Source organism: Microcaecilia unicolor, chromosome 11 (assembly GCF_901765095.1).
Source record: "Microcaecilia unicolor chromosome 11, aMicUni1.1, whole genome shotgun sequence".
Classification (NCBI taxonomy): Eukaryota; Metazoa; Chordata; class Amphibia; order Gymnophiona; family Siphonopidae; genus Microcaecilia; species Microcaecilia unicolor.
In genome coordinates this window covers 83,269,212-83,283,279 of record NC_044041.1, presented here as the reverse complement: position 1 = coordinate 83,283,279, position 14,068 = coordinate 83,269,212, and the positions used below count along the sequence as shown (strand labels likewise).

Here is a 14,068-nt window from a genome sequence, read left to right as displayed (position 1 = left end):
AATTAAACAAAGGTCTTTATGGATTAAAGCAAAGTGCAAAATGTTGGAATGATAAATTGCATGAAATATTGACAAATTTAGGATTTAAGCAAGGTGAAGCAGATAAATGTTTGTACACTAGGTGCACAAATGGACAATATGCATACATTTTAGCTTTTGTTGATGATCTGCTCATTGCAAGCAAAAGTGAGCAAGAGTACAAGGACATTGTAAAATATTTAAACCACAATGTTGAGATAAAAGAACTTGGTAATGTGTCATACTATCTTGGTATAGAAATTGAGAAACAAAATGATGGTTCTTATCTTCTAAGCCAGAAGCAGAAAATAAATGAGCTTATTGAAAGTTTAGGTATGCAAGATGCCCAAGTTGTAAGCACTCCCATGATCACTGATTTTCTGAAGGATGAAACAGTAAGAGAACCTTTACCAGATAACATCCAATATAGATCAGCCATAGGTAAGCTTTTATATCTAGCTACCACATACAGGGCTGATATAGCAAATGCAGTAGGAATTTTGAGCAGAAGGGTCAGCTCACCTACCAAATCAGATTGGACTGCAGTTAAAAGGATGGTAAGGTATTTAAAGGGTACCATTGATTGTAAATTAAAGATTTCAGCCAATAGTAATCCAAAACTAATATGTTACTGTGATTCAGATTGGGCAGGGGATCATTCTGATTATAAATCCACAAGTGGATATGTGTTTATGTATGGAAATGTACACATTTCATGGGCCAGTCATAAACAAAGTATTGTGAGTTTGTCTTCTACAGAAGCTGAATATGTGGCTGTATCGGAAGCGTGCAGAGAACTGATGTGGATTGAAAAACTTTTGCTGGATTTCGGAATAGCTGAAAAGAGACCAATCCAGATAATGGAAGATAATCAGAGCTGCATCCGACTGTCACAGAATGACAAGGTTCAGTCACGTACCAAGCACATCGCAACGAAATACCACAACGTGCGAGAGTTGGCGAAAGAAGGGGTCATCAGTCTACACTATTGTCACACCAGTGAGATGACAGCTGACATCATGACCAAACCGTTACCCAGAGAACATTTTGAGGATCTGCGTATAAAGCTTGGACTTTGTATGAATAAATAATTGCATGACAGTTATGCATGAGAAGGGGTTTGTTGGAATGTAATTGTATTTTACATGCATTGCCTGTCACCTATTATTTCTCTGTGATTACTCTGTGACCTCTGATGTGAATTACTTAGAGAGGTCACACAGCTATGCAACTTCCTGTGGGGGCAGATGCAGCACATGCAGCACATGGAGCTCATGATCTCTCCTAACCTGAGAGGATCTATGGTGGTGTGAGCATCCATTACCATCTAAGCACATGGAAGGAGCTGATAATACAAATGTATAGTAATATGTATATATAAGCCTGTCTGATTATAATCTAACTACAAACTGTGAGTAAACAGATGTTTTGTTACTTCAACTTTAAAGTGACTCAGCAGTGAATTATTCAGGGGTGAATGAGAGAGAGATGAAGAAAGAAATTAACATTTCTAAAGCTGAAGCTGTGTGTACTAAAATCTGCTAATTATTTACTACAAATAATCCAACACCTACCACCACCCCCTCTTCCCCCCAACTGCTCCGCCACCCAATTTCAGCTAAGCTTCTGAGGATCCATTCCTTCTGCACAGGATTCCTCTATGCATATCCCATGCATGTTTGAACTCCGTTACCGTTTTCATCTCCACCACCTCCCATGGGAGGGCATTCCAAGCGTCCACCACCCTCTCCGTGAAAAAATACTTCCTGACATCTTTCCTGAGTCTGCCCCCCTTCAATCTCATTTCATGTCCTCTCATTCTACCGCCTTCCCATCTCCGGAAAAGATTCGCTTGCGGATTAATACCTTTCAAATATTTAAACGTCTGTAATTAACTAAGGTCACTATCTACTAAAGCTCAGAATGCAATAACAGTGTCATCATTTTATACAATGGGTTTTGCGGCATCTAGCATAAAATTATGCACTATGTACTAGTAAATAGTCCTAAATCAATAATAGTACAGTTTTGTTGAGGAATTGCTAATAGGTGAGGTAATATATCTGTAAGACAACACTTATGAAGGAGCATTCCTTTCATTTCATCACTCTGGTATGTCTTTGGACCTCTGAAATGTGGAAACAAGGACAGTGTGGTGCTCAGTTACCAGCATCTGATGACAGGTAACCTTTGGAATCCCTCCCTGTCAGGAATCAGCATACAGGTGTGCAGCAGAATTCACAGAACTGCAAGAATCATTTGCTGTGGGATCCCGCAGCTTGATCGAGGTTCAATCAAAGAATTCCTGCTCTAGTTACACTTGAGTTTACATCTGTCAATTGACAGGATGCTATATGAGGTGAGAGTGGCATCTACTGGGCAACTAAAGGCTCTGCTTCACTTTCCAGCAGAGAGAATAACTTGCCAGGAGTGTGATTTGATGGGATTTCTTATTCTGACACCACGTTCAGGGGTGGATTCTCTATAGGGTGCTCACATTTAGGCGCCAGGAAATTGCATGCAAAGGGGTGCATGCTCAAAGATTTATGTGTACATCAGGACAAGATGCATGCAAATCCTAATTGTTGCCAATTAGCACCAATAATTGATTGTTAGCACCCACTTATTGGCGCCAATTGGCTCATTACACAAATTGAGCACACGCCCAAATTTGCATATGCAATTTTGAACGCCATATATAGAATTCAGGGGTGTCAGTTTGCACTCATAAAAAAAAATAGAATCTGGGGGTCTCTGTCTCTTAACATCTATCTCATTCTCTGTTCTTTGGTTGCTCAGGATCCCTGGACTCCTTATTCAGATATTTCATATAATACAATTTTATCTTTCTATTCCAGGGATCGAAGTCCCCAGTCTACTCCCTGAGCCCTTCCAGACTAGTAGGAACAAAATTCTACAGCTGAAGAAAGGTAGCAAAGCCATTGGATGAATAAGGGGAAACCCTTCTGGTTGAATAGCAGAGTTGCTGTCCTGTGTTCTAGTCCCAACTAGGAACATTTCCTCACACCAGAAACTCATTGTGCCTGGACTTCATACACGGAGATCCCCATTCATACCTGTCCTGACCAGAAACTCGACTACCCTATGGATGACAATAACTTTAGTGGCTGGAAGTGAGGTTCTCAAGTGCTCACCCAGATCAATTGAGATCTCTGCCTCTCTCTCCATTCCTGGCACCTTCAAGGTGGGCATGGCCTGGCATGAGTCCTGGAAGGAGGCATAGAGAGACTCAGCTTGCCCACCCTCACAGTGCCCTGGGCTGTTAGTGGCAAGGAAGTGCTGAGGACTGTCAAGCTGGTCAGAGTGAGTGTCTTCAGAGATGCCACTGTCACTGGTTGCGGGAGACCAGAGGGGAGAGCTTGGGACTGAGTCTCCATGGACCAGAAAAGAGTTGAGAAAATCTTCACTCTCTGGAGAATGTGTCAGCTGCATAACAGATAGAAATAAACAGAAAATACAATGCAAAGCATGAGATTGCAGTGAAAATTAGAATCACTGAGGTTTCCAGTCTGTAAAGGGGATAGCAAGTGTGAATTAGCCAACTGAACTTTTAGGCTGTATGCACCAATCAAACGTAGAAGACAGTTGGGATACATTGAATCCATGCATACAGAAAGTCTGAATCCCATCATAGGCAATGAAATAGGGTGGACTACTGGGGCCATAATGACCAGACCAACGTTTTACCTCACATGGCATTAACAACTAGAAAATCTGAGTGTGCTTGCAGAGGGTGGTTTATTTGTCCCCCTCCAACTAAAAAAGTTGGTCTACTTCCTTTGAACACCAGTACTGATTTGGGGGGGGGGGGGAGATATAGTCCCTTCTTGAGGATGCATAGTGCTATTTATTTATTTATAACAGCATTTATATCCCACATTATCCAGAGAAGTCTGGTTCTATGTGGCTCACAAAACTAGAGAGTTTAGAGGTTAAAGAGACGGCAGTTCCATGTATAGGTAATTGTAAGGTTGAGATCATTGAAACCCCTTACTGCATTTGACACAGTTTTCTTACCTTATGCTCACTCGTATTTTGACCCATTGCTGTCCAGAAGTTGGTTAAAGGAGTTCTACTAAAGTCTTCATGTCGTAAGATCCCATCCTGGTGGTCAAACAGAAGGTCCAGCAGCTCCATACTATCCATCTCTCCCAACATGCAATCAGAGGCCACCTGGACAGAAAGAGGAAACAGCCAGACTGAAGGACAGGGGATGAATGACCAAGCAGAAGGACAGACAGAAAAACATGGAAACACAACGTCATCGCTTAACCTAACAATAAGATCTTTTGAGGAGGGAATACTAGAAGAGTTGCAGAAACCAGATGGTGGTCAGGAAAAGAGCCGAGGGTTGGGCTCCTCATGCTGCCAAAGAGCTCAAACATTTGTTTATCCCCAGTGAACTGTGAACCCTGCAGTATTTGAGTTGGCTGGACTCGGAGGCTTAAACATGTTTGACTTGGAAGTCTGGGGGGGGGGGGGGTCCTCTTACCTGCCCCAGAATGTAAGGAACTAAGAAAATAAAAACATATACAAAAACATAGAGTTTGTTGGTTTATCTTTGTCCAGCTCATAGTTCCTGGCACTGGGACCTGGGGCACTTCAAGATATCACATTATTTAGTGCAGTGTGGGTCCTTACCAAGGTTCACAAGTGACGTACCCCCAGTCTTCAGCCACCAACACTGGCACTCTTGCACATGCTCAGTTCTGTTGCTAAACTGAGCATGTGCAAGAGTGCCAGAGTTTGTGGCTGACAGATGTTACCAACTTTTGTGCTGCTTGGGCAGCATGGGTGGGGACTCGGGCAGTGGACCTCTTCGGCTGGTGGTGCTTGGACATCTTTGCCAGCAAAGGTAAGATTTAAACTGGGGTGGTGGGGGGGAGCTTAGAGGAAATACATGGCCCCTGCCCTCAGTCCACTCTGGGGCCCCCCCCCTGGCTTCTGGCTCTGCCCCTGCTGTATACTTGTTCCATTGGTGCTCTGATCTCCTCCCAGGACTTTCAGTATCATCTTTATTTATTTACTTGGATTTAGATCACACCTTTTCAGTAGTAGCTCAAAGCAACTTACACTCAGGTACACTAGATATTTCCCTTACCCCAGAGGACAGTGCAATCTGATTGTACTTGAGGCAATGGAGAATAAAGTGACTTGCCCAAGGTCACAAGGAGCTGCAGTGGGATTTGAACTGGGCTTTCTTTAGCCTGGTCTAACCACTAGACTAGGCTATTCCTCCACCCTTGATGGTAATGACTTCCAGGTCTATCTCTGTGCTCCAGAAATTTCACCAGAAATCCAATCTCAGATCTCAGCCTGCTTGTCCAACATCTACGAGCCTGCTCAAATCTATAAGCATTGCTTTCTGTGAAACTCGTACTGACAGAAAAAGTAGACACAAATACCCACAAGTGTGGTTAACCTATGGCAGTTTTCAAAGTGAAAGTACTCTTGTGCCTTGTCTTTGAAAATGAATGCAATACCCCTGGCTATAAAGTGCCCACAGACTAATTTCATGACGTGCTATCTATAGCATATTCTATGTATTTTGTGGTATCTCAGAAATTCTTTTACTGAGCTGTGGTATAAAGTGGACTTAGCACATCCTTAAGAAGGTTTTTCCTGCATGCTAAGGACATTTTTACTGCAGTGGTAAAATGGCCAATTCCCCCCTTTTTTTCACATTAATGCCATGTGTAATGTTGTTAGCAAGAAAAAAAGCAGACCTTGTAAATCTGAAAGCTTTATTCACTATATTGGCTCCCAGGTTTTATAAATATACACCTGACATGGCCATGTTTCGCCAAAGGGGATGCTTCAGGGCGAATGGATACTAGTAGGTGCCTCATTACATGAAAACCCAGGCCAGAGATATGGAGCCCGATATTGCGACTGCAGGAGAAAACCCAGCTAACTCCTGCAGTCAGCGGTCAGCCCAGATATTCAATACCAGGCCATTTCCAGTGACCGGCACTGAATATCTGGATGGTTTTTGGTTGGTTTAAATTTAACCAGCCAAGCCGATATTCAGTGCTGGCCAGTTAAGTTAAACTGGCCAAAGATATTCGAGCTATTTCAGCAGCTTAATTGGCCACCAAACTTAATCCGGAAATTCGCTGAATATCGATAGAACCGGTTATCCGCTAAGCGCTAACCAGCAATATTTAATGGGAGCTAGCCAGCTGTCTCCCGCTGAATATTGCCGGATAGCTGGTGAAGTGCCATTTAACCTACCAGGAGCAGTTCCTGGTTAGTTAAATGGTTTTAAAAATCAGGCAGATGGTTTTTTTTACCAGTTTTGGTGAATTTTGGACTTTTACACCTACTGGTATCCATTCGCCCCTGAAGCAGTCCCTGTGGCAAAACATGGCCGTGTCAGGCATGTATTTATAAAACCTTGAAGCCGAAGTACTGATTAAAGCCTTCAATTTTACATGGTCTGCTTTTTTTCTTGCTAACCATATTGGATCTTGCAAACTGTTTGCCTTGCTGTTTCCTTGGACATGTGCCATTAGCATTAGCATGCAGCCATTTACTGCAATTACTGCATTAGCATCTAGCAACACCTATTTTGTAGGGCTTACACGGCAATCCTGCGCTAAGCAGTTAGCAGACGGTAATGCAGTGGCGTACCAAGGGGGGGCGGTGGGGGCGGTCCGCCCCGGGTGCACGCCGCTGTGGGGTGTCGCGGCGCACGCCTGCTCTGAGTTCGCTGACTTCGTGTGTTCGCTGCAGCTCCCTCTGCCCTGGAACAGGTTACTTCCTGTTCTGGGTCAGAGGGAGCTGCAGCGAACGTGCAAAGTCAGGGAACTCTGAGCAGGCGCGCGCTGCGGCACCCCCCCCAGCGGCGTGCACCCGGGGGGGGAGTCCGCGCTGCATCGGGGGGGGGGGGGGGTGCTGCACCCGGGGGGGCGGGGTGCCGCCCCGGGTGTCCGCCCCCCTAGGAACGCCACTGCGGTAATGTATCCACAACTGATTAGACGCCCCCTTTGTGCAAAAGTAAAATATATGCTTTAGCATGCGGATAGTGCATGCAGATTAGAAACTTACCGCAGGATGCCTGAGCGCATCCTGCAGTAAGCCCTTTTAAGTTGCGGTAAGCACATGCTAACGCTTATTGCAAATTAGTAAAAGGACCCCTTAGTGTATTTTTCATGTGTCTGAATTTTATAATATATTAATTTTATGCTGTATTGCAGTATATTTTATTACATTTGTGTCTTGTAAACCACTCTGGGTTAGATTGTATCAAGGACGATGGGGTAGAAGTGTAAACATAACCTAACCTGTCACTTTAAACTTAACATGGCCAAGAGAGAAGTTTTTATGTTCTCTCTCAAGCCCATTTCCCCTCATCCAGGGATAATACTGTCATCCAGTCCACTCAACCTTGTGGTTATATTCAGCCTTCCCTAACAATGAACTGCACCAGGGGTGAGGCTGGGTAGGCCAAGGCCCCTCCACCAGAAGAAAGGGATCTTCAGGAGCTTAGCCTAGAATGGGTGGCAGAGCTGGTCGTTGGGAGGCGGGGCTAGTGCTGGGCAGACATATACGGTCTGTGCTGGGGCTGGTGGTTGGGAGGCGGGACTAGTGCTGGGCAGACTTATACGGTCTGTGCCGGGGCTGGTGGTTGGGAGGCGGGGATAGTGCTGGGCAGACTTATAAGGTCTGTGCCAGAGCCGGTGGTGGGTGGCAGGGATAGTGCTGGGCAGACTTATACGGTCTGTGCCAGAGCTGGTGGTTGGGAAGCAGGGTTGGTGGTTGGGAGGCGGGGATAGGGCTGGCCAGACTTATACGGTCTGTACACTGAAGAGGACAGTACAAAAAAAAAAGTAGCACATATGAATTTATCTTCTTGGGCAGATTGGATGGACCGTGCAGGTCTTTTTCTGCCATCATCTACTATGTTACTATGTTCTACCTTGGAGTCAGAGGCAGCAGAACAGGCAATGAAAGAACTAGAGGTGATATCAACATCCACATTGCCCAGTGCCTCCCCATGTTAACCTTGACTAGACCACCAGGGCAGTAGATAGTAAGTAAGGGGAGGGGAGGGGAATATGTGACAAGGGGGAGGGGAGGTGATGGGAAGGGAGGGGAATATGTGACCCGGGGGGAGGGGAATATGTGACAGGGGGTGGGGTGATGATGCAAAAGGGGCAGGGCATGGGTGGGACAGGGGAAGAACATGTGTCCTCTTTTTAAGAGGCCAAAATATGGTAACCCTAACCTTAAGCCTTACATCAGTCTTGTCTATATCACTGTTGCTAAACTGGTACAATATTCAGTCTGTGCATCTGGTTTCCTCTTAATTTGAGACCAGTGCCAGATTTAGGCATAAGCTAAACAAGTTACAGTTTAGGGCCTCTCAATCCACAGGGCCTCACAAAATTTCAGAATTTGTTTGGCTTTTAGAATTTTATGTGGATTTTTAAGTGCAGAGCCGACATCCACAGTTGAAACAACTAAATTCATGAAATTCACTTTAAGTACTTTGCTATTAAATAATTAAAAGGCATATGTTTTTGTGGCAACCCAAAATCCTGTTTTGGTACGCGAGACCTTCTGGTGTAACTTTTTAACAAGGGGCCTCCAAGCTTTATATAGCTTAGGGCCTCACCAAGTCTAAATCCAGCACTGTCTCAGACCAAACACAAATGGTCAATCAATCAATCAATTGATCTTCTGTCAGTCTGAAAATAAGGCATCACCACCGGTGAAGAATCAGGGATACACAGAAATCCTTCTTTATGGGAGTGTCACTGATGGCAAATGTGTGCCATATACAATAGTGGCAAGCTGAGAAAATATCTCATTCCATTCCCTCTGTTGCTTAGATACTGCCCTAACTCAGAATCACCCACACTCATTTTCTATATATAAAACAGAAACTTCCAGGTCTTTTGTTGAGATTTCTCCGATTTTTAGGTATATCCATTTCCTGGAAATATCTTTTAAAAAATGATACATTTATTTTTTAAGATCTGGAAAACACAATGTATCAGATGTAGTAAGTTACAAAGACCATTACTGTTCAAAATAAGTTGCTTAGTATTACCTGCTGCCACATTCTGGTACTCGGTAATGGACGGCGTAAGCTCTCTTTTGAAGATGGCTCGGATTCAGACCCATAAAGATTTCCTATGGACTGTGGGGGCAACCATGTAGGAAGACACTGCTGGTACCTCAGACCTCCCTCAAGAGAGGGTTATCTCCCCTATTTCCCTACACTCATCCCTTTCCACATATAATGAAAGGCACAACATGCTACAAATGTGCAGGCATTCGGTTTATTCATTTTACATGTCCAAAATGTGCACACAGAAATGATTTAAAGCACAGTAACCTAAGAATCAATGCACACAATGTTAATTTCCATATGTAAAAAAATGGAAGTTTGAAACAAATTGAGTCTGAAAAGTGTCCCAAAAAGTCTGAAACCAACAGTTTTTTCCATGCACATCCTTAAAAATCTCCCTCCTTGTGCACAAGAGCAGTATGAGAGGCTTTAAGCACAAAATCCTAGGAAGCTTGATTGATAGACACTAACTCTCTCTGCACTTGCTGAGAATGACAACAGAATGTCAGCATTTTATGAAAAGTGTGGAAAAGCCATTCTAGAGCACTAGAAGTAAAGAGAATGCATTTATTTTATAAAACTTGCAGTACAAGCCATTTGCTTTCCTTCCAGAGATTTTTGTTCAGCTGGGCTATCCTGCCCTGTTGGACTTCGCTCCTGTTGATCTGTTTATGATTCACAGATCGTCTCACGCAGTGGACAATGTCAGGCAGGGAAAAAAAAGACAAAACTGAGGAAAAGAATCCAATGTGTGACAAAACAACCCAGAAAAATCAACTCACCTTTTCGGAGGCCAAAGCCATTCCCAGCTCCTGGAGGACAGTTTAGTGTCAGATGGGCTGAGATTGTTTGTACAGGTCTGGTGGCAACTTGTCTCTGGTGCGCTCTTGCAGCTCTTCTCCACTTTGTGGTAAAGTTAAACTCCTGCAGTACAGAAATAGCCTGGAGGATTGCAAAATCATGTTGTCATCTGATTGGCCTGGGTTGGGCAGGTTCCTAGTCTTCTGGGATGACTGGCAGGTGGCATTCACCACTCAGGTCGGAGTGGCCCCAGGTGGGCATGTCCATTAGAAAATGCCCTGTTCTGGACTGATACTGCCATGGAAACAGTGGTCCATAGTCCAGCCCCAGTTGGTCTCCTTGAACTCTGACATAGTTTCAAAATACATTTTCCCTTTTTTTTTTATCCCACTTGGAACAAATTGACGTGTAATAAATTCTCTATTTTTGCAAACAGAATAAACAAACTAGCACTTGTGTTTTGAATGGGGTTTCTCTCATTCTGTGCATACAGCAGTGAATGACGCTCAGACAATAAACACCCAACAAGTTCACCAGACTGAAGAAGGTCACCAGGGCTCAACACGCTTCCAAATCTTGAACTAGGGATGTTTTATCCTTCAATATAAACACACACATACTTCACCCCCATCAAAACATTCACCCACATTCATATAGAGGGGAATTGGAAAGAATTCCATGAGCCATGCTCTGCATTCTTCCCCACTTTTTTTGTTTGTTTGTTTATTTAGTTATTTATCTCAGAATTTAGAATCTGCCATCCAAGCTCAAAGCAGTGTACATGGCAAAAATATTAACTACACCCACAAACACTGTATTTTCATATTGGAAAGGAGAATAGACCTGTACTATAGGGTCACCCCCTCACCTCGTGTCAGCCAAACAAGCTGATCCAGTCCTGACCTTGCCCTGTTGCATGCATGGAGTTACATGTGTTTAGGACAGAGAGGAAACAAGCAAAATGAAGAAGATAGTTAAGGATGAGGGGAGGAAAAAAGGGGAAAGTAGAGGGGCATGACTGGATCAGGACTGAGGACAAGAGATTGTTACGGGGTTGGAGGTTTGAGGAGACATAGGAGCCAACTTTTCAAAATGATTGGGGGGTGCTAAAACCAGTACAGATGAGTCCTCCCTGGACAAATTTGAAGACTTTTCTCAATATCGTAGGTGCTGAAGCACCCACAACACCCACAGAGGAGGGGGCTATAAATGTGGGATACAAGAGAAAAAGACTGACTTCATCAATGGTGGAGATGTAGAATAAGAAAACTATCAACCTTATAAGTGCAACAGAAAAGGGAGTCTCTACATCAGGGAAGGAGCCAAGGCCGTGCCCTAGATACAGGACAGTGATATGAACTTAAATCTATTGTGCAATATACTCATTGGAAATTACTCTGCCTAAATTAATTTATTGCTCTATTTTATCAGAACCATCATCGCTTGGTACAAAGGTAAGTCATTACGCATCCACCTGCACTTCAGAGGAGATAACGGGGGGGGGGGGGGGGGTGACCTTAGAAAACGGAGACAAGGCAGAGAAGTACTGCAGGTGACCCTGAGTCATTAGGATAGGCTGAGCCAAGTCTCAGTTTCACCCCATTGTATCTGTCTTTAAGAAAAGTACAGTTCCATGGTAGATGGAGTGGGGACTCTGAAGGGCTCCTCATTCCCATCTGAACTTTACAACGTATGCTTCTTGCCATGCACATCCCTAACACCATTTATTTATATCACGTAAGACCCTATTTACTAAGTCACACTGTAGGAGCACAAACATTTTTGGGCGCGCTAAAAATTAGCACGCACTAACATTAGAGACACCCATAGGAATATAATGGGTGTCTCTATCAATAGCGTGCCTAAAGTGTGGCTTAGTAAACAGGGCCCTTACTATCCCACACAATCCAAAGCATTCTTGGCAGCTCACAATAATAATCAGGCTCATTTTCGAAAGAGATGGACGCCCATCTTTCCACATAAATCAGAACATGGACGTCCATCTCCCAGAGATGTCCAAATCGGTATAATCGAAACCCGATTTTAGAAGTCTCTAACTGCAGTCCGTCGCAAGGACATCCAAATTTCGAGGGGGCGTGTCGGAGGCATGGTAAAGGCGGGACTTGGGCGTGCCTAACACTTGGACGTCTTTGAGCCTAATCAAAAAAAGCAGGGACGTCCTAAAGTAAAACTTGGACGTTTTCACCCAGACGTGTTTTTTTTAATGAATAAGGCACAAAAAGGTGCCCGAAATGACCAGATGACCACCAGAGGGAATCAGGGATGACCTCCCGTTACTCCCCCAGTGGTCACTAACCCCCTCCCACCCTCAAAAAACATCTTTAAAAATATTTTGTGCCAGCCTCAGATGTCATACTCAGGTCCATGACAGCGCATGCAGGTCCTTGGAGCATTTTTAGTGGGTGCAATGCACTTCAGACAGGTGGACCCAGGCCCATACCCCCCCTACCTGTTACGTTTGTGGAGGAAACAGCAAGCTCTCCAAAACCCACCACAAATCCACTGTACCCACATCTAGGTGCCCCCCCTTCACCCATAAGGGCTATGGTACTGGTGTACAGGTGGGGGTAGTGGGGTTGGGGGGGTTGGGGGGCTCAGCACATACGGTAAGGGAGCTATGTACCTGGGAGCAATTTATGAAGTCCACTGCAGTGCCCCCTAGGGTGCCTGGTTGGTGTCTTGGCATGTCAGGGGGACCAGTGCACCACAAATTCTGGCTCCTCCCATGTCCAAATGGCTTGCATTTGGACGTTTTTGACATGGATGTCTTTGGTTTCGAAAATCGCCGAAAGTCAAAGACATCCATGTCTAAGGACATCCAAATCCAAGGATGTCCTTGGTATTTTTGAAATGAAAAATGGATGTCCATCTTTTTTTGAAAATATGGTTTTCCCCGCCTCCGGATTTGGACGTTTTACAAAGACGTCCAAATCCTAACTTGGACATTTCTTTCGAAAATGCCCCTCAATGTACTTAAAACATGAAATAACATTATACTCACATTTCATGACACCTTATTCACTAATGATCATTTCTTAGTCAGTCACAAGCATACACTAAATCGCCTCTGACAGCATTTTATCACATGGTTCTCTCTTAGATGTTACAAGTCAATTTTTCCATTGGTAGACCATATCTTGCTGAAATAAGAGGGTTTTAAGACCTTTCTTAAAAATGGTAATAAATGAATGAAACAGGTATACAATTCCACCGGGTTGGACCTATAACCCTGAAATCCTTCGACGATAGCCCTCAAATCTCGCATCTCATATAGAAGGAGCATCTAATGTAAGTTGAGAAGCAGATCTTAAGTTCTTTAAAGGTTTACAAATTTTCAACAAGGCAGATATTTGAGGAGAATCTGAATTAATAATGGCCTTAAATACAAGTAATGACACTTTATATTTAACCCTTTGCTCAATAGGTAGCCAATGCAACCACTGCAATACAGGTGATATATGATCATATCGCGAACACCCCAAGAGCACTCTAGCAATTGAATTCTGTGCTACTCGTAAAACCTTCAAAGTTTGCTTTGATAAACCTGCTAATAATCCATTACAATAGTCAAAATGAAGAATGATCAAACTCTGGACTACTGTTTGAAAATCAGGAGTAGTTAACAAGTCCTTCAATCGTTGCACTTTTCTCAACTTACTATAATAGATCAGAGACTGCTGAATAAGATATTTACAGACGAGCCGAAAATTGTTTTTCTGGCTTAAAGACGGTACAATTTCTCCTGATGTTCTACAAAACCGGCAACTCATCTTTAAAATAAAACTGAAGGGAAGGGTTTCTATGTGAAGAATAATCAAAATTGGCACCAGTAGATAAGTGAATGGATGTAAACTCCTCCGTATGAATTGTATTTCAGTAAACGATCAAATGGGCCTCCTATAGCAATAGTTAGACCTATTACAGTGTTACAGCAGTTAACGTGATTTACTTTACCACAGGTCCCACCTGTTTACTAAAATGAGTTAATGGCATTACCACAGACTAATGCGAGAGTGCACATTAGTACCTGTACACCAAAATTTAGCAGCCTAACTCAGGGCCGCCGAGAGACTGAGCTGGGCCCATGCCACCTCCCCCCCCCCCCCCCCAGGATTGCCTCTGCAACTC

The 14,068-nt window shown here is 43.8% G+C and overlaps 1 protein-coding gene across 4 annotated transcripts in view; it reads right to left on the bottom strand.

The window, feature by feature from the left end:
* CREB3L3 (cAMP responsive element binding protein 3 like 3) overlaps window positions 1-10,042 on the bottom strand; it is a 35,931-nt gene extending 25,889 nt beyond the window's left edge. For 3 of the 4 annotated variants that reach the window (XM_030218541.1, XM_030218542.1, XM_030218543.1), the window contains exons 1-3: window positions 9,901-10,042; window positions 4,057-4,212; window positions 3,174-3,465 (exon numbers count right to left, since the gene is read on the bottom strand). In XM_030218541.1, the coding sequence (XP_030074401.1) occupies window positions 3,174-3,465; window positions 4,057-4,212; window positions 9,901-9,921 (469 nt within the window). In that variant the 5' untranslated portion in view covers window positions 9,922-10,042. Of the gene's footprint in view, window positions 1-3,173; window positions 3,466-4,056; window positions 4,213-9,097; window positions 9,744-9,900 lie in introns of those variants that run through there. The other variant, XM_030218545.1, reaches the window with a different exon arrangement.
* Window positions 10,043-14,068: the final 4,026 nt, after the last annotated feature.